This window comes from Tetrao urogallus, assembly GCF_951394365.1.
Source record: "Tetrao urogallus genome assembly, chromosome: 5".
NCBI classification, from domain to species: Eukaryota; Metazoa; Chordata; class Aves; order Galliformes; family Phasianidae; genus Tetrao; species Tetrao urogallus.
The window spans coordinates 23,271,245-23,294,290 of record NC_136818.1 but is presented as its reverse complement, the minus strand read 5'-3'; the positions used below and the strand labels follow the sequence as shown (position 1 = coordinate 23,294,290).

General features: G+C 56.8%; 4 protein-coding genes across 4 annotated transcripts in view; 1 reads left to right on the top strand and 3 right to left on the bottom strand.

Moving 5' to 3' along the window:
• Nucleotides 1-3,974: 3,974 nt before the first annotated feature.
• Nucleotides 3,975-7,226, top strand: PHGDH (phosphoglycerate dehydrogenase; the record flags this gene model as incomplete). The annotated part of the gene is made up of 12 exons (XM_079536032.1): nucleotides 3,975-4,112; nucleotides 4,464-4,615; nucleotides 4,751-4,816; nucleotides 4,895-4,949; nucleotides 5,022-5,120; nucleotides 5,191-5,323; nucleotides 5,398-5,546; nucleotides 5,634-5,786; nucleotides 5,860-5,992; nucleotides 6,158-6,282; nucleotides 6,409-6,628; nucleotides 7,072-7,226. 12 exons carry the CDS (start codon nucleotides 3,975-3,977, stop codon nucleotides 7,224-7,226), a joined length of 1,578 nt encoding a protein of 525 aa, XP_079392158.1.
• A 726-nt stretch (nucleotides 7,227-7,952) lies between these two features.
• Nucleotides 7,953-10,833, bottom strand: HMGCS2 (3-hydroxy-3-methylglutaryl-CoA synthase 2; the record flags this gene model as incomplete). The annotated part of the gene is made up of 9 exons (XM_079535782.1): nucleotides 7,953-8,059; nucleotides 8,133-8,258; nucleotides 8,337-8,443; nucleotides 9,012-9,182; nucleotides 9,260-9,428; nucleotides 9,507-9,671; nucleotides 9,785-9,910; nucleotides 10,113-10,561; nucleotides 10,745-10,833. The coding sequence occupies 9 exons, from the start codon at nucleotides 10,831-10,833 to the stop codon at nucleotides 7,953-7,955; spliced, it is 1,509 nt and encodes a 502-aa protein (XP_079391908.1).
• An 843-nt stretch (nucleotides 10,834-11,676) lies between these two features.
• REG4 (regenerating family member 4) lies at nucleotides 11,677-12,497 on the bottom strand (the record flags this gene model as incomplete). The annotated part of the gene is made up of 5 exons (XM_079535760.1): nucleotides 11,677-11,750; nucleotides 11,863-11,968; nucleotides 12,039-12,176; nucleotides 12,259-12,356; nucleotides 12,437-12,497. The coding sequence occupies 5 exons, from the start codon at nucleotides 12,495-12,497 to the stop codon at nucleotides 11,677-11,679; spliced, it is 477 nt and encodes a 158-aa protein (XP_079391886.1).
• A 4,343-nt stretch (nucleotides 12,498-16,840) lies between these two features.
• Nucleotides 16,841-23,046, bottom strand: part of NOTCH2 (notch receptor 2) — a gene marked incomplete at both ends in the record, with an annotated part of 77,928 nt that continues 71,722 nt past the window's right edge. The window contains 4 exons of the mRNA XM_079535437.1: nucleotides 16,841-18,184; nucleotides 19,041-19,138; nucleotides 19,594-19,741; nucleotides 19,883-20,184. Of these exons, the coding sequence (XP_079391563.1) occupies nucleotides 16,841-18,184; nucleotides 19,041-19,138; nucleotides 19,594-19,741; nucleotides 19,883-20,184 (1,892 nt within the window). The remainder of the gene's footprint in view (nucleotides 18,185-19,040; nucleotides 19,139-19,593; nucleotides 19,742-19,882; nucleotides 20,185-23,046) is intronic.

The following is a 23,046-nucleotide window of genomic DNA, read 5'->3' as shown; positions in this document are numbered from 1 at the left end:
CTTGGGAGCACTTTAGCCCCATTAGCAGCCCTGACCCCCCCAGCAGGCAGCACGGACACCTGAGCCCCCCAACAACCCCCCTCTACGTTCTCCCTGGAGGCTGGGGAGAAGGGCTGGGGGGGCCATGCTGGGTGCTCAGGGACAGCTGCTCCCCTCCTTCTCACAGCCCCCCCAGCAGCCCCAGGCACAGCGTGCCCTGCTGCCCGCCTGACTGCAGCTCACCCACTGGTAACAGCAGCCGCCATCAGGTTTATTTTCAGCATGGAAGTGTGAGTCATTTCAGGATTGGGAAAAAAGAAAACAGATTTTTTTTTTTTCCTTAAAACAAAATAATCTGGGTGGTTTTTTTTTTTTTTTTGTTTTGTTTTGTTTGTTTGTTTGTTTGTTTTTCTGAGTCCAAAGCTTTTTGGTGGAGTTCCCCAGAAGGCAGTGGGCCCCCCATGGGTGCAGTGTTCTGCCCTTAGCCTGGCAGCAGCCACGTGGTGCCATGGCCCTTGCAGCAGCCGCCTGCCAGGAGGAGACAGTCAAGTGCAATGACCTAAGGGGGTAAAGCATGGTGCCCAAAGCCCACCATACCCAAAGGCACAATATCCAAGGAAGCATGATACCCAGAAGCATGACACCCAAGGAGACCCAGTGCCCAGAAGCAATATGTCCAAGCAGGCACAGTATTTGGAGACGTGATAGCAGAAAAGGCAAGAACCTGGAGGTAAAACACTCAAGAAGACACGATGCCCAGAGTCAAGGCACACCAAGACACACCATACCCAAGGAAGCACTGGATCCAGAGACTCAATATCCAAAAGCACAATACCCAGGAAAGCAAGAAGACCAAAGAGACACGGTACCCAGAAACACAACACTGAGACACAGCACCCCAAGACGCACCATACCCACAAGCCTGGTGTCCAGTGGGCATGATGCCCATGGCACCGTGCCCTAGCAGACACCATACCCAGTGAGGTGCAGCATGGCACACGTGGGTGACAAGACATGAATGTGCCCATGGCTCCACAGCCCTGCTGGCACGAGGGTTACCACACGGCCCTGACTCACAGCACCCGCTGACTCACAGCACTGAGGAACAGCTTGGGGCCACCATAGCCACCCTGACACTGAGACCAGCCCTGCGGTGTCACCAAGGTGAGGGCAGAGGGCAGCAGCCGTGGCCCCCGTGGGAGAGCGTCCCCCAGGTGCCCACCACAGCAATGAACCGGGGACTCACCTCCTGCAGCTGGATCAGCTCCCACGGGTGGGCAGATGGAGAATGGATGGATGGCTGCCCGCAGAGCCGCGTGCACACCCGGCAAGGCCAGGTGAGGCCGGGATGCAGAACGTGGCACAGCTCTGCCCGCTGCCTCGTGGCAGGGATGTCTCAACGAGGCCACCGTGGGAGGTGGGGCCGGTGCTGTGTGCGCCTGTGGCTGCGTGCAGCTATCCGCCTGCGGTCATGGCCCAGCACAAGGCCCCCATTGAGCGCGGCGGGACGGGGGGAGCGGAGCCGGCGGTACCCAGACTGCTGGGCGGGTCGGCTCCTGGTGCGGAGCGGGCACGGACTGAGGCTGGATGCGGGGACGGGCACGAGATGGAAGAGCAGGAAGGATGCAAGAGCCGGAGGAGATGGGGCCGGCTCCACTCCCGCACCACCTCCCCACCCTCGGCCTTCCAGCAGGGACACCAGCAACCCCCACCCTGCGTGCCGGGGTCAGCCCCGGCTCGGCCCCGCAGCGCCGGACGGCCCCGTCCCATCGCGCGGCAGAGCACCCGCTGGTCCCTACGGCATGCCCCGGCACCGTGCGTCCCCACGGCGCGCCGGCTCAGACCCTCCGTGACGGGCTCTCGGATGGGCAGCGCCGGCACCACGCAGCCCCGGGGCAGCAAACCGTATCCCGGCGCCGGGATCCTCCACTCGCGGCCCCACGCGTGTCCCGCTCCCTCATCACCGTCGCATCCCCCGCGTACCTCCCTCACCGCCCCTCACCTCCGCCTCGGGGCTCGCATCCTCTCGTCCGCCTGCGGGCTGCACCGCGCCGGGCCCCGCCGCACCGGGGGCACCGGGGGGCTCCGCGGGCAACGCCGGGCCGCCCCAGCGTGCGCCGGGGAGGCGGCTCTGCGGCACCGGGCGGCTCCGCCCGCCGCTGCATCCCTCCTCCTCCGCCTCCTCTTCCTCGTCCCTGCCTCCATCCTTCCCTCCCGCTCCATCCCTCCCTCCCTCCGTCAGCCGTCTCCGTCTCCTGGTGCCTCCGCCGGCAGCAACCCGACCTCCTGCCCTCAAAGCACCTTTACCCTTTCTCTGCCACTCCTATCCTGACCCAAGGACCCCCTGGAGCATCCCTAATGGCCTTTCCTGGTACCACCCCTGCCCTCTCCCCACTGTCCCAGGGCCCCTCACCATGCAGGAACCCCAAATTGCTCTCCTCCATCCCAAACCCATGGCAGCCACCTTGTTGGTGCCTTCATGCAGAGACCACCCGGGACCCCAGCAGTGGGATTTAGCAGTAGGGGTACCAACCCTCTGTAGTCCCCGGGACCTCATCCAGGTTGTGGTCTAGTTGCCACCAGCGTCACCAAGTGCCATATTAGAGGTGCCCACCACTCTGAGGGTGTTATATGGGAATTGGGGACTGCGTTCTGGTCTCTCCATGAGGCCGTGGGGACACACTAATGGGTACCTTCATCGCGCTCCTCATGTCCCTGCAAGGGCAGCGAGGTGCAACTCCTGCTCTGCTGCCCAGGAGAGGGCACCAACTGCCTGGGGAAAGCTGCACGCATTGCACTGCGGCGGTACCTTGGTCATGGCCTCGAGTGATTGCATGGGACAGGGTCTGCGAGGGCTGGGCTCAGCAAAGAGCCCCCGCCCGCTGCAAGGGGTGTTCCCTGCTTGTCCCCGCAGATGCGGGGGGGATGCATGGTGTGGGAGCCACCAGAAAGTGACACCCAGATGGTGCTGTCCCAGACTTGGCGGGCACCTTGAGCTCGATCTTAATGGTTAATAGGGGACAGGGCCAGGCGTGGAGCTGTGCCAAGGCACTGGAGCGGGGCCTCCATCCACACATCCTGCCCTGAATGCCCCCAGCATATGCTGCGCATGGGGAAACCGTGCCCCGGCAATGGGTCTGCAGGCCCTCCAAGGGGCAGCACGGGGTCTTGCTGCGGGATGTGTCCAACCCCAGCCTTGACCCCACCTCTCATCCCATGCCAACTGCCCCGGACTTTCCTCCCTTTGGCGTCACGGTTGTTCCCTGGCTGCAGCTGCGGTGGGGTGCGCATGGTGCCACGGTGCACACAGCCTGCAGTGAGTGTGCCCTGCACTGCTCACATCCTGAGGTGTTGTCTCCGTGACAAAGGGGACGCCCTCTGTTCCTCCCTATTCCCCCTGCCACGTTCCATGCTGCCCCCCTCCAGGGTCAGCGCTTTCCCCACGAGGTCACCTGCGCAGCCACCTGGCTCCCACCCCATGGAGGGCGTTTGCTGGGTGTCTCCCGTGCACTCCGTGCAATTGGGAGCCGGTGACGGGGCTGGCCCCGTGCCCCCAGCGCTTATCGGGGCATTGCTCAATGGTGGGCGCAGTGCTGGGGCAGTGCGGCGGTTTGCCACCACCTCCCTGTGGTGGGGAAACTGAGGCACGGCAGTGGAGTGGGAGGTACGTGGGTTGAGGGGGTGATTGATGCTTTGGGGGCCCTGTTGGTCTCCCCACTCCGCCATCACAGCTGCTGAGGGTGAGGGGCTCGGGGGGACCTAGGGGGGGCTGGGATCCTGGGCTCGCAGCCACCCAGCGGCGATGGGGAGAGGAGGGAAAAGAGGTGGGATTATGGAAATGGGATCCAATGAGACAAGAGAGCAGCCCGCAAAACATGCCCCGCCGGCAGCCCATTTAGTGCGGTGGGCAGCGCTCAGCAACCTCTTTGGCCGGAGCTGTGCGGACAGACAGTGGGCACGGACCCCCGACAGCCTCAACAGCCCAACACCAAGCGATGGCCTTTACCAAGCTGCAGAAAGTGCTTATTAGCGACAGCCTGGACCCCTGCTGCAGGGACATCCTGCAGGCGGGGGGTATCCAGGTGCTGGAGAAGCCCGGGCTGAGCAAAGAGGAGCTGCTGCAGGAGATCCGGGTGAGCAAGCTGGGGTCTGCGTATGGCTCAGAGCCCTGGGCTGGTGGCAACGGGTGGGCACAGGTGGGCACCAAGTGGGCACAGTGTCTGTCTGTCTGTCCCAGTGGGATGAGTGGGTACACCACAAGCACACGGTGGGGACATCATGGAACACTGCAGAACGGTGGGAGGCTGGAAGCCCCCTCGCCCAGTGGGTCACGTCCCCGCCTCCTGTGTCTGATGCAAGAATCCTGGTTGCTTTCACACTGCTTATCCCAGCCCCAGGCCCGCGGCTCTTCCCACCCCACCACCCACCCTGCCTGCCATCCCCACGGCCCAGCCCTGACAGATGCGTGCTGTCTGTCCCTGCAGGACTGTGATGGGCTCATCGTCCGCTCGGCCACCAAAGTCAGCGCTGACGTGCTGGAGGCGGCGGGCAGGCTGCAGGTGGTGGGCAGAGCAGGCACCGGTGTTGACAACGTGGACGTGGAGGCAGCCACCAGGAAGGGAGTGCTGGTGATGAAGTAAGAGTGGGACCCACAGCCAGAAAGGAGACATCCTACTGGCACGGGGCTGGGGGGTCAGCACAGTGCTCAGCCTCCCTGCGGGTCTCTATCCCTATGGGGAGGTCACATGGTGACCCCACTCCCTGTCCCCAGCACACCCACCGGGAACAGCCTCAGTGCTGCAGAGCTCACCTGCGGCATGATCCTGTGCTTGGCCAGGTGAGTGCGGGGCTGTACAGGGTGGGGTATCCATCCCACAGCCCCCAGCCCTGCACAGACTGTGCCCCCCTCTTGCAGGCAGATCCCACAAGCAGCTGCCTCTATGAAAGAAGGCAAATGGGACAGAAAGAAGGTACGGGGCAGGTGCAGTGCCTGGGCGGGTGGGTGCTGGGAGGCCCCTGCTTGCTCACTTCTCGCCCCTCAGTACATGGGCATGGAGCTGAACGGGAAGACACTAGGCGTGCTGGGGCTGGGCCGCATCGGCAGGGAGGTAGCCACACGGATGCAGGCTTTTGGCATGAAGGTGAGCAGCAGAGCAAGGGCAGTGGTGGGGAGCAGGCTGGGTACAGCTGTGAGCCCCCACTCTGCCCCAGACCATCGGCTACGACCCCATCATCACTCCTGAGACCTCAGCTGCGTTCGGCGTGGAGCAGCTTCCGCTGGAGCAGATCTGGCCCCGCTGTGACTTCATCACGGTGCACACACCACTGCTGCCCTCCACTACGGGTAGGGCGGTCTGGGAGTCTGGGGGTGCTCTGGGGCTTCCCCCGTATCCCCATCCCTGATGGTGCTCCCTGCAGGGCTGCTGAATGACAGCACCTTTGCCAAGTGCCGCCGTGGTGTGCAAGTGGTGAACTGTGCCCGGGGTGGCATCGTGGATGAAGGAGCACTGCTGCGGGCATTGCGCTCAGGGCAGTGTGGAGGGGCCGCCCTCGATGTCTTCACACAGGTGAGAGGGGTCCCCCTGGGGCTATCACCCAAACTGGGCTAGGCAGCCCCCAGGATGGCACGGGGCTGAGACCAGGGCCGTGTGCAGGAGCCCCCGAAGGACCGGGACCTGGTGGACCACCCCAATGTCATCTGCTGCCCACACCTGGGTGCCAGCACCCGGGAGGCACAGAGCCGCTGCGGCAAGGAGATTGCCATGCAGATAGTAGACATGGCCACTGGAAAGGGGCTGGTCGGCGTGGTGAGTCCCCTAGTGCACCTCAGAGGCCCCATGAGTGATAGATTCCCACTGCTCATCCTGCTTCTCCTCTCAGGTCAATGGGCAGGCGCTGAGCAAAGCCTTTGCGCCCCAGACCAAACCCTGGATCACCGTGGCCAGGGCACTGGGCACGGTGCTGCATGGCCTGGCCAAGCAAGCGACGGGCAATGTGCAGGTCTGCACCCTAGGTGAGAGGTGGGCAGGTGTGCTCCAGCACAGGGACCCAAGGGGATGCACTGGTTCAGAAGGCAGGAGGTGGTTGGGTGATGGGATGAAGGAGTCATCCCATTCGTGGGATGGATGGGATAGTGGGAATACAGATGGACATGAGCTGATCACAGTACTGATCTCAGGAGCCCCCCTGAAGGATGCCAGCAGCTACCTGGCACCTGCTGTGGTCTCAGGCATGCTGGCTGGAGGAAAGAAGGAGGCGACCCTGGTAAATGCCATGCTGCTGGCCCAGGAGGCTGGCCTGAAGGTACACAGAGTGTCAGCCCAATGCCACCACATCCTATCCTTCCTTGGTATAAGCCCACAGGGCACTGTGCCCTCAGGGGACATCCCTGTAGGATGCAGGTGCTGAGTGGCCATCTCCCCCCACCAGGTCACAGCCTCCCATGGTGACACATGCACTGAGCCTGAGGGCTTGCTGCAGGTGGCCTTGCAGGGCACCCCACACCGGGTAACAGGAACAGTGCAGGGCAGCACTCCGGTGCTGCGGGAGCTCAACGGGATCACCTTCAAGCAGCCGGCACCATTGGTGGGCCCTCTCCTTGTCTACAGAGCCAAAGCATCTGAAACAAACACGCTGCCCACACTCGCTGGTAAGCTTCTGGTGTCACCACAAGCAAAGGAACAGCTGGAGGGATCTCCACAATCAGCCTGGAGTCAAAAAGAAGACAATGCTGACAGGGCATTGTGTGCAGAGACAGGAGGGGTGGTTTGGTTACAGGGCTGGGGAATTGGTAATGCAGTGGCACTGGCTGCCCAGGGGTTGGTGGGGTCACCGTCCCTAGAGGTGTTCAAGAACCATGGAATTGTGGCAGTGAGGGACATGGTAGAGGTGGGCTGGGGTTAGACTTGGGGATCTGAGAGGTCTTTGCAACTGTAATGATTTCACAGTTGTATGACTTGGGGCAAAGGAAAGAAAGAACATCATAGAGGGGATTCAGGGTAGGCAGAGCCCTGCTATTCATGATCCTACACCACTGTGGGGTCCAGGTACCAGAGAACAGGCTGCAGTTCTGACCTCTTTCCTCCTGCCCAGGGCTGCTGGGGAAAACAGGGATCCAGCTCCAGTCCTACCACAGCTCCAGTGCAGTGTCGGGGGAGCAGTGGAGCATAGCCGGGCTCTCAGCCCCGCTGTCTGACCTCGCTGGCCTGAAGCCATGCACTACAGAAGTCTTCCAGCTCCACCTGTAGCCCCCCCTTGACGGGGAAGGACCTGGAGCCTCCAGCACCTGGGGCTGGAGCACCATCGTGCTCAATAAAGCATCCAGGAATGAGCATGCTGTGCCTTGTCCATGCATCCCTACCTTGTGGCGTCCTTCCTATCCATCCCTAAACCCTTCTCGATGATGTCGCTCATACCCAACTCCACATCGTTTCCTGCAGACTCTGTTCTTCCTGGCTCCATCCCCAGTGCTGTCCCCACCACCTTCTAGCACTATTTGCTCAAGGGTGCAAAGGTCTTTCAGGCTCTGCTGCCCTGCTGAAGTCCCCTCTGGCAACAGCCTGGGCAGTGCTCCAAGATGGGCTGAGCCTCCTACGTCACCCCACTTCTACCCATGGAAGCTATCCCCTGGGGATGCTGGCAATTGTGTATTGCCACCTGTGTTGGATCCAAAGCATTAGGCAACCTGAGTATACGTGCCATTCTCCTCAGGCATGTGTGGTGTACAGGGATAAATCTCACCTGGCACGGAGGTGATTCAGGATGGGTTTAGGGGCAGGAGGGGAATACATAGCACTGGGTAATGTAGACTGCTTTGCAATAGGGAGCCAGAGCAGAGGTATTGCCCTTGCATCCGTGCTTTATTCCCCACGCTGCCCGCGTTTTCGCAGAAAACACTGCTTGCTCCGGGACCCGGATGGCTGCATTCACCCCTGTGCCTGCATGTCCCCCCGATGGCTGCCCCTCTCTGTGCCCTACATGGGCTTCCTGGCGTACTGCCGGCGGTACTTGTCGTCCACCCGCTCCAAGTACCATGTGCCGGGGAACAGGTCTGCCTGGGAACCGTGCGGAGTGTGGTTGGCTGTGGGGAGAGGACGTGAGGCTCAGTGGGGCAGCCAGACCCCGGCAGCAGGGTGCCCCCCAGCCCTGCTCACCCAGGTGATGGGTCTCCTCCCGCCGCTTCATGATATCGGCAAAGTCCTGTGGGGCCACGCGCTTGCGGGCGTCCAGGCGGGTGGGCAGATCAGCCAGGCTGGAGAGCAGCTTGTCCAGGGGGGAGCCTGGTGTGAGGAGACCACGGATGAGACACCACCCATCTGTGCCCTCCCGGCTCTCGGTGCCCCTGATGTGGGACTCACCCGGAGCAGCATCTTGCGAGACACGGAGGGAGAACATGCTGGCGGCCAGCCCTGAGCCGTAGGAAAAGGCACCGATCCTGGAGCCGGCCAGGTCCTGAGCCGAGCACCTGCGGCCATTTGAGGTGAGGGGTTAGGGGAGATGTAGGGCTCGATGGACCTCAGCCAGGAGGGCCCTGGCAGGCTGGGCCAGATTAAACTGCAACCATTGCAGGAGGAGATAAGGGAGGCTGTGCTGCAGGGGACAGCAAGCAGGGAACAGTAGGACACAGCAGGGGCTGGGCGGGTCTCTGCCCCCACCACGTCCCAGGGCCGTACCAGGCACTGCAGCCCTGCACGAGGCAGCGAGTGGCTCAAGGACGGGCTGACGGACACAGCAGTCGCACCGCCCTCGTGCCTGGCTGTTCCCATGGCTCCTTCCCAGCCGGCAGTGGGGGACGGCCGTTCTCTGGTCATGAAAAGGGGGTTTTCATCCCATAGCACTGACAGAAGGGCTTTATGCACTCCAGCAAGGCGGCATGGAAACGCTGGCCGGAGGACAGCACTGGGCTGAGTGAAGTGAAAGCTGGGCCATTCCCAAAATGGCGTCCTCCACAATGACATCCCACCAAAACAGCAAACCCTCAAATGGCGACCCCTCAAAATGGTGACCCCCTGCTGCCAGCGCTGCAGACTCACTGAGCCAGGAGCGAGGCCAGGCAGCCATACATGGACGGCGTGTACATGTTGCCATTGCGGGAGGAGAGCAGCAGGGAGGGCTTGGTCTTCTGGTTGAAGATCTCCTGGCTGGCCGTCTGGAAGGCCTTCTCCACCTCCTTGCTGGTGTAGGTGTCCTCCAGCTTCATGCCGCTGCATGGAGAGAGGCGGGCTGTAAGCATGCATGGGAAGTGAGCAGAGGCGTCCTCACTACACTGAGGGACACCCACCGGAAGGGCTGCAGCCCCTTGTAGAGTCCAGAAGCCGTGTCAGGGCTGGGGGCGGCCAGGAAGTCGTTCAGCAGCAGCCGCCCCACTGACTTCTGCACCAGCTTGCAGAAGGGTGTGTGGAAGATGATGAACTTGAAGTCATCAAGGGTGAAAGGCCGCTGGATGCCAGCTGGAAGGCAGAGCAGGAATGTCAGTCGCCATCGGGTGGGATGTGCGGCCATCCGAGCGCCGCAGCGTCACCCCTCACCCTGCTGCCACTGGCTCTCTGCCTTCCTGCGGTACACGGCGTAGCAGCGGTCCAGGGCCCGCAGGTAGCACTGGATGGAGAGGGGACCATCCACCACTGGGTATTCTGAAGACAGGTCGGGCTTGTAGAAGTCATAGGCGTGCTCCATGTGCGTTCCCCGCAAACCTGGGGACACAAGTGAGAGCTGTGTGTTGGGGATCTGCTCGCGGGTCCTAACCATCACGTCAACCCCACCTTTGGCCCAGTCACAGCCAGCCAGATCCCCATGGAGCACTGACCTCTCTCCAGCACCAGAGGGGCGTTGGGTCCCACCAGCATAGCAATGGCACCGGCACCTCCTGTGGGCCGTGCGTTCCCCGTTGCGTAGACAGCAATGTCCCCACACACTACCACGGCGTAGCGTCCTGCAAGAGGACAGCAGGGATGACAGTAGGTGGGGCATCCCCCATCCATCCCGTGGTCCCAGTACAGCCCACCACTCACATCCCCATCCCCTGGCCTACGTGGGTGAGAAAGAAAGGTGGAGGGATGACAGTAGGGCAGCATCTTTCCCCCATGCCCCAGTACCCCCCCCCACACTCAGGCACCCCCCAGCCCCATGCCCACCGTCCCAGGCGCTGGACTCGACCCAGGAGGCTGCGTTGAAGAGCGAGGCTGTGCCGCCATAGCAGGCGTTGGTGGTGTCAATGCCCTCCACATCAGTGTTGCCTGACTCGCGGAAGAGCTCCATGAGGACGGTCTTGACGGCCTTAGACTTGTCGATGACAGTCTCAGTGCCCACCTCCAGGCGGCCGATGGCGTCCCAGGAGAGCTGCCCACGCTCCACCAGCCTCTGCACCACCGTCAGGCACAGCGAGTTGATGTCCTCGTGGGCAGCGCAGAAGCCCATCTGCTGCTGGCCCAGGCCACGCGTGTACTTGCCGGCCTCCACACCGTCGTAGCGCTCCAGTTCAGACTGCTCCACATATTGTGCAGGGAAGTACACCTCCAGTGCCAGGATGCCCACGTCCTTGGGCCACGTGCCTGTGCCGGCTGCCGCTGCAGTGCTGGAGAGGCTGCGAGGCAAAGGGAGCAGCGGGGGTCCTGTGCTGGGCACCACCGAGGCTGCCTGGGCCCCACAAGTGCTTGCACCCTGCTCCCTGCCCCCACAGAGCCCCCCTGCTCCCCAGCACGCATCCAGCTGACTGCCAGCCCCCCGAAGCCTCCAGGCTTTGCCCACCCCACGGCTGGGCACTCACCATGCCTGCTGCATGGCTGCAGGGTGTACCCGTGCCAGCCCCCGCCTTGCTCCCCAGCACCGCGCAGCGCGGCTGACCAAGCGCAGCATCTTCAGCCCAGACGGACGGACAGAGAGACAGACACAGGGATCGGCTTGGTGTGCAGCTTTTATCAACTGTGGCCCCCCCAGCCCTTATCAGCACATCGAGCACTGGTGCTCAAAGGTCAGCGAGCAGCAGCCAACACGACAGGGACAGTGCAGCAAGTACTGTATTTGGAGGGCACAACCAGTGAGATGGCTGTGGCTGGTGTCCCAGCATTTTGGGATGCGTGGAGCCAGGGCTGAGCATTGGGGTGGGCTCAGTGCCACCAGGTGATGGCTCAGCGCTGAGCTGGGGGGTGATGGTGACAGCAGAGCCCACTGTCACTGTGCTGTGTGACCCCCCAGCACAGAGCAGAGAGTGCCCTGTGCCACCCATGCCACCTGGGACATGTCATTCTCCATGTATGGCTGCTCCGGGGCACAAAAATGAGCTGGGTGGAGGCACAGCCATCTCCAAAACAGCAGAGCAAACAGACACGTGATGCACAGAGCCGCACTGCAGTGACACAACGAGGGACCTTTGTCCCCCATTGCTGATGTCAACACAGACCCTCAGAGCTGTAGGTTCATGGGAACCACTCCCATCTCCCAGGTCTCCATGCAGGGACCCCTCATCACACATCACCATCCCTGCATACCTGCCCTAGCCCTGCAACTCCTGGGACCTGTCCCCACACCCTCCTTTCCCCACAGGTCTCCACATGCACTAGTAGCAGGCAGAACAGCAGGGGACTTTGCACAGGACGCACACCATGCTCACATGCTTCTCTGTTTATAGATGTAATTTTGAGAGATAGAGGGATGAGCACAAAGGTGGGGTGGGAAGAGCATGGGGGCACAGGGCTGTGCTCATTGTGAGGGTGTGAACTTGCAGATGAAGTGGTGCTGTCGGTCACAGTCAGCACTGGACCACACGGTGAAACCTATGGGAGAGATGTGTCACGGGATCAGCATGGAGGGGGCAGCAGCTCCCAGGTCCCCTCTGCCCAAAGGGGTCCCATAGGAGAAGGAAGCACGCGGGCTGTGGGCACTCACTGCTGCTCCGGGTCAGCAGGGCACAGCTTCCTCCTCGGGCACCATTCCCAGGAACCGTTGGGAGGTCATCGTACTTCTCCCCGTGGGTCCAGCGCCAGTCCCGGCTCTGAGCAGGACACAGGGTCAGGAGCCCAGCCCCGCTGTCCCCAGCCCCATGGGTACCGCCAACCCCTCACCTGCCGCAGGTAGTGGAGGCCCAGCCAGACAGGTTGCGAGCGCTGGTAGTACATGATGACCTGGCTCAGCGTGGCTGCTTCCTTGGGCTCCTCCACCCAGGCAAGGTGGGCTCCAGAGTAGGTGTTCTGGCACTGCGCCTGCAGGGAGATGCGGAGCATTGCAGGACCCCGGCACACCCAGAGCTGGGGGCAGCCAGCTGCACACCCTGACCACCTTTACCTCTGCCTCCTCCCAGGTGCGGTGCTGGGAGAAATACCTGAAGCAGTTCAGCTTGTAGTAGGACCAGCCTTCAGGGCAGCTCAGCAGGTACCGGGCTCCTGGCAGAGGTGGGGATACACGGACAGGGGTTCAGCCCCATGCCCCCACCCCGAGCCAAGAGCATTCCCCCGGGACTCACCGACCACCTGCAGGAGCACCATCCAGCACAGCAGCAGAAGGGCACACCTGGCTGCCAACATCCTTCTCTCCTCTGCAGGCGTCCCCTGTAAGATCCCATGGTGTCAACAGGTGCCTCAGGCAGGGCTCGGAGTCCCTGGGCAGACCCAGCCCCGCCACTGCCAGCAGTGCTTTGGGGGATGGCGCAGCCACCTGCATGGGCGAGGGACCCATGGCTTGTCCTGCCCAGGGCAGCAGCAGTGATGACATGAGCAGACAGGGATGCTCAGGCCACAAGGCCTCTGTGCATCACTGTTCCTCCTGCTTGCGTCCATGCCAGGCTGGGGAGGCAATCGGCTGCCTCAGCGCAGCTCCCCTTTATGTGCGCTAATCGCCAGTGCTGGGGATCATTTGCAGACTCAGCTCATCTTCCCCTCCAAGAGACAGCAACAAAAGTTGGCCTGAAGACCACAAGGCTGCAGCGTGCCCTGTGCCATAAAGGCAGCTCTCATCCCCCTGAGCACCCCGAGGCTGTGCTCGGTGGCAGCCCTATCCTCACCTGGCACACGGAGATGGGAAGAATAACGGCCCCTCACGTCTGTGGCGCAGGAGGAGCTGCCCTATATAGCCCTGCGCTCACTGGAGTCACTGTTTGCACAGCTCAGATGATTGCCATCATAAAAATCTTAGGGCTCACTGCCCACATCCCCCGACCCAGCTGGAAACCAGCCTAGATCTCAGCTCTGTTTGCATTCAGCATTTCTCCAGAAAAGACAGGAAGGACCTCTCCTAGTTGGTCAATAAACCCCCTGCAATTAGCATTAATTACCAGAGCAAACAGAGCAGCGTATACGCAAAACCCAGCCTCGCACCTGCCGGGTGCCCATCTGGAATAGCACGGGGTGGCAGGGACAAGCCTCGGGGAGGCCGCCCACAGGCAGCATGATGGATGGGATGGGGCGGGATGGGACGGGATGGGGTGGCAGCCAGCGAGGCCTGCACCCCTCCCAGCTCGCAGTGCGTCAGCCCCGCACCGCCCTTGTTTGATCTGCCTGGGCACCTTTCCGGCAGGATGCAGGGACAGCCTGCGGCTGGAGGCCATCAGACAGCGGGCAGGTGGCCGTCCCCACACCCTGCACTGACGCAGGCTCTGCTGGTCCATGTCCATCAGCTCCCCTGGTCGCAGCCCTTGCTGCAGAGCTTCGTGCCACCGCGCTGGAGCCACGCTCCCTACTGCAGGGCTCTCCCACAGTTCCCAGAGCACTGTGGTGGCTCAGCCTGGCGTGTGCAGGCAGGCCTGGCTCTGGCGGCCCTGGGAAGAGGGCACTGCTTATGAAAAAGCATGAAAATACCCCCAAGGAGCCTGAGGCTCCCACAGTTCTTTCATTCAGTGATGCCTGCCTGGCTGGTTCCTTCAGGCCTGTTTGGAAGCGGCAGAACAGGTTCCCACAGGCCGCTCCCCACTGCACGCAGGGGACGAGGCAGGTCTCAGCCTGAGCACCCCAAGTGCTGCAGCTGTGCAGGGCTCAGCCCCCAAATGTGGGGCAACCTGTGGGAGGGGAGTGAGCTGCTGGATGCTCCTACTGGTTGAGCTGGCTCTGCTGGAAGAGAAAGGAGCGAGAGAGTTTAATATTTGAACAGTGAAAATGCCTCCCAGCAGCTTCATTATCCCTCCTGGGCATCTTAATTCAGCGACCAGCTCCACCAGAGCCCACAGCTGAAAACCCGCCAGGGGAGCACACACTAAGCTGAAGGCGCAGGGGCAGCTCTCTGCTCAAAACACAGGAATGGAGCCATCAGCAATTTGTTCTCTCATTGCTCAAGTCTGAAATTTTCCAGACCTGAAAACGCTCCTCCCCATCCACTCCAGAGCACGCACGCAGCTGCCGAGCCCCTTCTCAGCACACAGAGGGCCCCAGGTCCCTTCTGCTAAAGGGAGCTATGCAGTGAGGTTTGCATGCTGCTGAGCCATGGTAAAGAGCACTCAGCCTCCAAAAGCTTTCTCCCATCCTGGTCCTAACGAGCCCGCTCTCATCAGGGCTCTGAGAGCCGCCCCACACAGGGCATGCCTCACTAATCCTATCTTTGCAATCCAGTGGTTGTGTCACAACAGCCAAGAGGACAAATGAAAACAGCAGCACGCAGACGCCGGGCAAGTACTCTTTATTCTGGGGATAAAAATTGCTTATACAATTTGCAGCAACTATTTTCATAAAAGACTTTTATAAAAAAAAAAATGTAAAAATAAGCAAATATTTTCCATTATTAATATAGGAAAATGCTGCTGTGTGAATGGTTGCTCTACAACTTACGAGTTAAAATACCACCTTAAGGAGATATTATCTTTACAAGTAGTTAAAAAAAAAAAAGGCAGAGGGCCATCATATTAACACACCAGGCACGAAACTGGCTTCATTCCACAGAAAGCACTCATCTTGTAAATGGTAGCCACATACATAAAAAGGCACTTGGTTATTTGGGGCCAGCAGGCCCTTTGTTCTTTAGCACGGATGTAGCAACACTTCATTAAGCACAGTGAAACGTGTACCTCAACAGATCCCTGGGAGCGCTGGGCCCTGCCGGACATCTGAGTCAGCTGCAGCAGAACTTCACAGTGCACACTGTGCCAGTGCGACGGGAACGCTGTGCGTGTCGGGAAAAGGAACTTCAGAGTAAAAACTTCAGCCCAAACATGGCCCCGGGAACACGCTCCTCCTGAGGCCCTGCCTTCATGTACCATTGAGCGGAATGGAAAGAAGAAAAAGCTTTACGCTGGATTAGAATGGAAAGGAAGGTGGGAGAAATACTGTACATGGTAGGATGCTCACACACGAGCGGCCACCTCCGGATCTCTTTGGAACACGAGTCTGCAGGGTTCCCCTGAAGAGGCAGAAGCAAACCACCCCCAGGAACGTACACTGCTATTCTGCCTGGCTTACAGCCCTTCTGGGAAGCGCTGGCTTGCAGACAAGGGAGAAGTGGCGGTGTCCCACTGAGGTCAGCTGCTTCTCTAACTCCAAAAACATGGGGGAGCTGCGGTACCAATGCCACGGCTGTCCCATGGAGGAAACTGTGACACAGGCTGAAGCTGAGGACAGAGGACAGCCCCAAATCCAAGAACCAAACTGCGTTACAGAGCTGTTTGTGAGCAACTTGCTCCACTGCTGGCCCAGCTCCTGTTGCAGCTGCCAGAAGGCTGCTTGGGACTCAGTGCAGCAGCTTCCCGTTGCTAGGGCAGCACAAGGCAGTGTCGCCACAGGACTGGAGCAGAAAAAACACTGCAGAAGGGCCAGACGCTATTCCTGTCACGCAGGGACAACACTGCAGACATATAATGATGTCCTTAATATTGCTCAGTAACACCCCAGCGAGGCAGCATACAGTGTCTGTGGGACAGTAGACAGCAACCCTCAGGTGGAGGGGAGGGAGTGCTGTGCAAGAATGTTGGAAGCTGATGCCGTTAGGTCTTGAGGTGCTCCTGCTAATCCCAAGAGCTTCCCAGCAGGCTTCTATTACTTGCAGGCATCTCTTCCAATCCTGGAGCACGTGAAGGCTGTCACAGACACACCTGGCACAACTGGGGGTCATTTGTCACCATGGTCAGGTGTGTCTCAAGGAAGATATACAACTTGGGAGAGATGCACCTGCAGGCTGCTGCAGGGGGAAGATGGGTCAGACCAGCGTTTTCAGGAGGATAATTAAAAAAAAATAAAAAGGCTTAAGAGAAGACTATATGTATATATATAACCTTGGAATACCATGGGGGCAGGCAGTGAGAATGGTAAGGGGCATTAGTGGGTTCATATAAGAAAAAGGTTCTCACAGAGTGAGTTGAAGCTGCGTGAGAGAAGGTGGTGGCTGCAGTCACTCAGGCTGCAGCTGGCCTGGAGAGTCTGGCTTGCTTGCTGAGCAGGGGGAGCCGCAGGATGGAGGGCTCTAGGAATGTGGGTGCAGCTCTGAGCTGTGTCAAAACAAGGCAGCTTGAACTCAAGGAGAACTAGTAGAAGGTGCTTCAGAGATAGATTATGTAGGTAACAAAACTAGTAACAAAATAAGGATACAAAGCTGGTTTTGGCTAAATTTCAGGAGAAACAACCATGAGATGCATTAAGCTGAAGAGCTGTCTCCCCAGATACATGGTGGAACACATTTAAAAGCAGACTGGAGAATCCAGTGCAGACAGCAATCACACCCAAAGTGGATGGCAGTTGGTTAGAAGTGATCCAGCTGGTCTTCTCCATCACCAGCTTCTACAGTTCTCTGCTTAGAAAAGCATAAAAGCCTACAGCAACCACAGTCCCTCCGATGAAAGAAAATCCTGGGCTCATTAAGACTCTTGGATACTAAAATGGTTCTTCATTTCCATCCTGGAAGACCTTCATGAGTTCTGACGTCCACTTTAGTCGGGCTCCACTTTGGCCAGCCTTCAGGCGTACACCTGCATGTTGTTCCTCTGCTGCTCTGGCATGTGAGCGGCCGCCGGCCCACGCTGGTTGTTACCAGGACTGGTTGCCACGTCAGACCAGTCAGAAGCAGAGTGCGGGGAAGAGCTGGACCACTGGTCTGGAGATTCAGGCGATGGAGTCAGGTATGGGTGCTCCCCTTGTAAGTGCCGGTTGTGGCTAGGAGTCCGTTCTGTGGCCGAGGAGTAACAGCTGTGCTGCGACGGAGGCGTGGGGTACTTCCCCATCGAGCTCTGGAACTGGTGGTAAGCTGGGAGGATTGTTTGAGGCACCTGCCCGTCCTGCTGAGGGATGGCAGCCATGGAGAACGAGGCGCTGGGCAGCTGAGCTAAATCTGATATCTGGTACATGGAGCTAAGAGGGCCAGCCATGTTCTGAGCGCAGTTGGACTGGGCCTGCTGTGGCAGCGCTTGCTGGTTTATGCCACCCTTGGGAACCAGCTGGAAAGTCATGATAGGGGGCAGAGACTCCCTGGACACTCCCAGGTGCTTCGTATCGGCTTGAACCAAACCGCTCTGCTGAGAAACACTGGGGTGCGAATGCATGACCGGCGGCACCATGCCGAACATCTCGTTGTACTGGGATTCGTTCATCTCCATGCGATTCATCCACTCGGTGGAAACATTGGCCGGCCGGAGCCTGCCAAGCCCGCTGTTTGGAGGGGTCGTTCTATGCTGTGAGAGCAGCTGGCTGACCGATGGGAGCACGGTGCTGGAGCCACGGCCTAAGGGCTGCATCTCGTGGAGGTTGGAGAAGGACATGCTGTGTGCAGCCTGCACCGACGGAGCGGTCAGCAGCGAGCTGGGTGATGAGTGTAACACCCCTGGCGATGGCATCACAGGAGACGACGTCGGTTCGGATGCAAAAGCATGGGGAGATTCCAGGGAGTCAACGGGTGACAGGGTTACCGAGCTCTCTGAAAACTGCCCTTTGCTCTCACTCAGGGACTTCTTCCTTCTCCTCTTCGCATCTTTGGTGAGATTTGTGGGCATGATGCCTTTGGCATTCGGTTTTCGTGACTTCTTGCTTAACGAAGCGTGCTTCAGATTGAGAAAGGATCTATTTGGGCCACAAATGACCGGGGAGAGGGCAGAGTTCAGCATGGCCCCGGGGTGCCCAGTGGGACTGTGTGCTACGTTATACTCATTGAGAAGCTGCACGATGTCGTGGTGCATCCGGTCCTGGGCCACATCTCGGGGCAGACGATCCATGTGGTCCGTAATGTCTCGGTTGGCAAAATGGTCCAGCAAGATTTTGGCTGCTTCAAAACTGCCTTCCCGAGCGGCAAGGAAGAGTGGTGTCTCCTCCTGAAAATGCAAATAAGGATTTTAGTGGCATTATCACAAGGGGGACCAACTTATAGCCAGTGCTCTCCAATGGGTGTGGCAAAAAGAGGAAGCATGCTCTAATGTACTGTCTCATTAACTGCCTCCAAAAAACAACCCATCCTGGGTTAAACCACCAGGAAGGGATAAACACACACCAAACCATTTCTTTAGGAAAAGCACCGTTCTGCCATGAGTCCTTCAAGGAGCTGTAAAAGCATCTGGTGCATTTCTTCCATTGATCTCCATAAAGAAAAAGTACAAAGGCCCAGAACTGTCCAGTAAAGAACTGGAGCTTGCCAGTAGCCCTAAAATCCATTGACCAACACATACAAAACAGAATCCCTACAGAGGAAAAAGTCAAGGGTTAAGATGCAGCAAAAACTAACAGCAGTAAAGTTACTGGAGGCCTGCAGAGTGTGGACCAATTCTCACACAGCAGAGTTTCTGCCCCATGTCCTCCCTGCACTGTGGTCTCTAGTAACGTGATGGGATGTGCCACCAGATCTGACCCTCAGCTAACCAGAACCTAGCTGCTTTATACCAGCAGCATTCCACTCTGGTGCTCTCACACACTAATTCTGTACTGCATTCCTTTTCTGCAATGACAGCAGAACAGCACCGATGCCCAGAACACAGCCAAATGAGAAAGAACTGCTCTCCCAAACCAAAAGTTCTGCAGGACATTCAGTATTTGAGGAGAATTAGAGTCACAGTCTGGTTTTGGAAGACTTGCACTGAGCACCAGGTTAGAAAATCTGAGTCTAGTTTACTTCCAGCAACAATAAGATGCTTTGAGTTTGGAAGAATAGCCATGCTAAGCACACCCAAATCATACCTTGTTATCCTGCATGTCTCTGTTGGCTCCATTTTTCAGTAGCACTAGTGTTGCTTCCACATTGTTGACAGCAGCAGCCCAGTGAAGAGCAGATTTACCTGCAGAGAAACCCAACAGATTCAGACACAAACCAATTAACTACTGTTTAAAGACCCAAGATTGACAGAGTACACTGAGCAGTACAGTTCACACATGTGAACATATCCTGTTTATATTTTGGAAATCCTAATGTTGTGACGTTTCCCTGCATCATCAAAATGCAATGGGACTTTTAATTTTTCAGTAACCTATCCAGAGAACCATGTCTGTATTACAGAAAATCCCAGCATGTTCAACCCTACATTTCTCCTGCTTCTCTTCCAGAGCTGTTTAACCAAGGCGTTTTCCAGCAGCCTGCAGTCTATTACTGCTGGAAGGATGTCCACAGGAGTGCCTAGTGTCCCTTTCAGCTACAGAACTAGAGCATCCCCAGCTCTGGGACATCAGAAGCCCACACCTCCCAGCTTGCACCATGACAAATGTTCGGCAGCCCAGAACATCACGCCCGCATTACCGTGGTCATCTACAGCATTCACATCTGCTTGGCAATTAATGAGCTCTGCCACCATTCCTTCCACAGCCAGCCGTGCAGCCAGGATTAAAGGGGTTGTTCCATCATTCATGCGAGCATCCAAGTCTGTCACTCTGTTACGGATCAAGATCTGGACAACAGAAGACGACAGATTATTTTTTTTTCAGTAACGCCACACAGCAAAACTAAGGACTCAGAAGAAACCCAAGAGAAGGGCTCAAAGAGAAGGGCTCAAAGCAGCTGCTGTAAAAGGGTTCCTTAATTGCTGTACCTGAAAGACTCCCTGGGCATCAGCAGCTACAGCTGCATGCAGAGGGGTCCGTCCCATGTTGTCCCGTGCATTGGCATCTGCACCGGCATCCAGCAAACGTTTTGCAGCATCTGCCCTCGAGTAACGGGCAGCTAAGTGCAGGGCCATCTCCCCAGTGCGGTCTGTTTGGGCCTGCAGGTTGGCACCTTGATAGATCAAATCTGTTATTATGTTTGCTGAGGAATCTTCTCCGTCTTCATCATCCTCACTGATGTCGGAACCGCCCACACGCAGAGATGCCAACATAAGTGGAGTACATCCATCTGCAATGGAAGAGAGGTGATCGTGTTACCACTTGACAGTAACCTAAAAAGGGTCACAGGTGCTTCTGTTCCTGAGAACCTGTAATTTTCAACATATGCAGTAAATAAACCTGAAGATTCTAAGAATAAATGCTAATATTTGCTTATGGATTTCACTGCCTTGCCACACATACATCCTGAGCACCTAGAAAGTAAAAGGGACTGAGGTGGCAGCAGCTAGCACTGTGCTAGCAAATCCATGGCAATCATAGAATGGCCTGGATTGAAAAGGACTACAATGACCATCTACTTTCAACCCCCCTGCTATGCGCAGGGTCACCAACCACCAGACCAGGCTGCCCTATGAAGAACTGCCTGATTTATCCCACGTATGACCAGGGGATGTTTTGGACCACACAGACAACAGCTTCCAATTTACACAGCTCTCAATTTACAGTGCACTGCCTTTGCTAAATGGTTGCGTGAACCCTGCAGAAAGCACTACAGTGTGATCATACAGTTAGGATTCTGTGCAGATAAACAGGTTGATGACCACCCAACGTAAGTAGTTTAGAGAGCTCTAACGCCCCACTTCCCAACTTCTGGCTTTCCTAACTCTTTTTTAGGACAGTTCCAAAACTTTCCTAAAAATCTTGCAATCTGTACTCCTACAGCCAGGACCTTTATCAACCACCCACAGAGATCATGGCTGCAGCCCTCAGATCCACGTCCCCGAGCCAGGCTAAGCAGCAGAACAAACGCTCCTCCTAGTGGCTGACAATCAGAGCACAGACATCCTTTCGACAAGCCCTTTTCTCAGGGTTTGTTGGAAGGCAGAGAGGCGCTGACGCACAGGCCTGGGTTCGGATCCAAGATCCATTCGTGTCTGCAGCCCCTCTTGCTTGCTGCCCAAGGCTATACCTCTCTTTGTGGTCCTCCCTCCCTCCCACTGCTGGCTCTGCTTCCTTGTCCCACATGAATACTTCTCAGTATGCAGGTCAGGATGTGGTCTTCTTTCTACTGCCCTGATACAAAGAGCAAAGAGATGAAGCACAGAAAGGAGCCTTCCTTTTCTCTAGCACCACAATCCTAAGAAAATCACTTGCTGGAAAGGTCTCATGCAATCACTGTGTTTGTCCTGGATGGATCACACTTAACATCTATATGAGGACAGAACTACAAAGTGCACTAAATCCTTCAAAGAAAAAATAAATAGCTGCCACCCTTCAAAGAGTCTCTCAGGTACGTGAAGCTCTTTTCAGGGCCTGGTAAATTGGCCACACACGAGTAGTTTTATGAGGCTAGCAAAAAGCATATCCAGTACAATTGTCACAATTAAGTACTTGTTGTGTATTAAGAAATAGCCATGGTCACAATGTCTTCTTTCCTCCTTCAAGCTTGTTCTGTCAAATAGTTGGAAAAGAATTCAAAAGGATCCAGCTGGAGGCAGACACACAGCATGGAAAATTCCAGTCTGAACCACTGAAGTTTTAGCTACTGAATAAGAGGGCCATATAACAGGAACTGTTAATAGGTTTTAATTATAGGTGGTGGTACTACTTATGCCAATAATTGCATTACCCTGGTTATACACTGACAATAACTCCACTGAAAAGAATGTCCTACCACACCAGGGGACACAGAAAGAACAGCATGAGGAGACAAAGGTGAAAGCAGTATTTTACTGAAACAAAAAAAAAAGAAAAATCCTCTGGTTTGCTTCCTTTCAAGAAGACAGGCCCTGAGTAAACCTAAAACTTAGAGAGATGGTGAAGCACAGAATTTCACCAGATACGCAGGACTCTGTACTAAAACAATACACTGAAAGCAGGGACATATAGAACCCACTGGTAAAGTCTGTTGGAGATGGGACCTCTCAGATCCCCCACCCTCAAGAGACCTGGATTCACAGGCAGGGATCCAAGGCATTTTGACTTGCCTCTCCCTCTCTCTACTGCTCTTATTACCTGCACCTGGACCTGTGGCCAGGATCCAGTTCACCTACCTTCAGATGGCTACAGCCCAAACACCTGCATTTGAGCTGGTCAGGCTCAACATCCTTTGCAATCAGAGGCATTAGTGAGGAATTAATGAGAACAGGAGCTCCAATCTCTGGGAAACTTCTGCTTGAGACAGAGGTGTCTTGTACTGCAGAGGGGCATGGCTTACAGCAGCTTGCTTCATGTCCCACAGCATATGAATGACAGGAAAACAACTCACAGGCCATATTATTCCACTGCTTTTGCTGGACAAAACTTGGAGTGGATGTGAAAATAAGCTGAAGACTTAACAACACTATCTCCTGCACTTGGAAAGTTTTTATCCCAGCCACACAGCTAAAAGCTTCTTTATGGGGGGGAAAAAAAAGCCTAGACTTGGCAGAAACAGATGGCTCACGTTCTCACACTCCTCACACAAGGAATCTCTTTTTCCCCGTGTTTTACATTTATGAGTGCTAATGGGTCAAGGAGCAGAAAAGACAATAGAAAGGGAATGAGAATTGATAAATTGCATGGAAACATTCCCACAAAATGCAATAAAAATTAACTGTAGCAAGATTATGAGAACAAACTCTCAGCAAATGAATAAGAACTATGTTTGCAGCTCCTTCTAATCAGGATAATATTCTTGGTAAACTCCCCTCAGAAACACAGGAATTGATTATAGATGAGCCACCCAGTTCCTTACACGGCTTAGTGCCACAATTATAAGCAGCAGCTGAACGTTCTTAATGCACCTAGACTTCTGAGACTGAGAAAAAGTGCATGTATGCAGGAGAGTTTTAAGGAGAAGTTGCTTTCTAAGCTTGGAGTTGTGGCATGCTATCAACAACTCAGTGAACCCTGCAGTTGAAGATATGAATCAATGAATTAAAAAGAACTC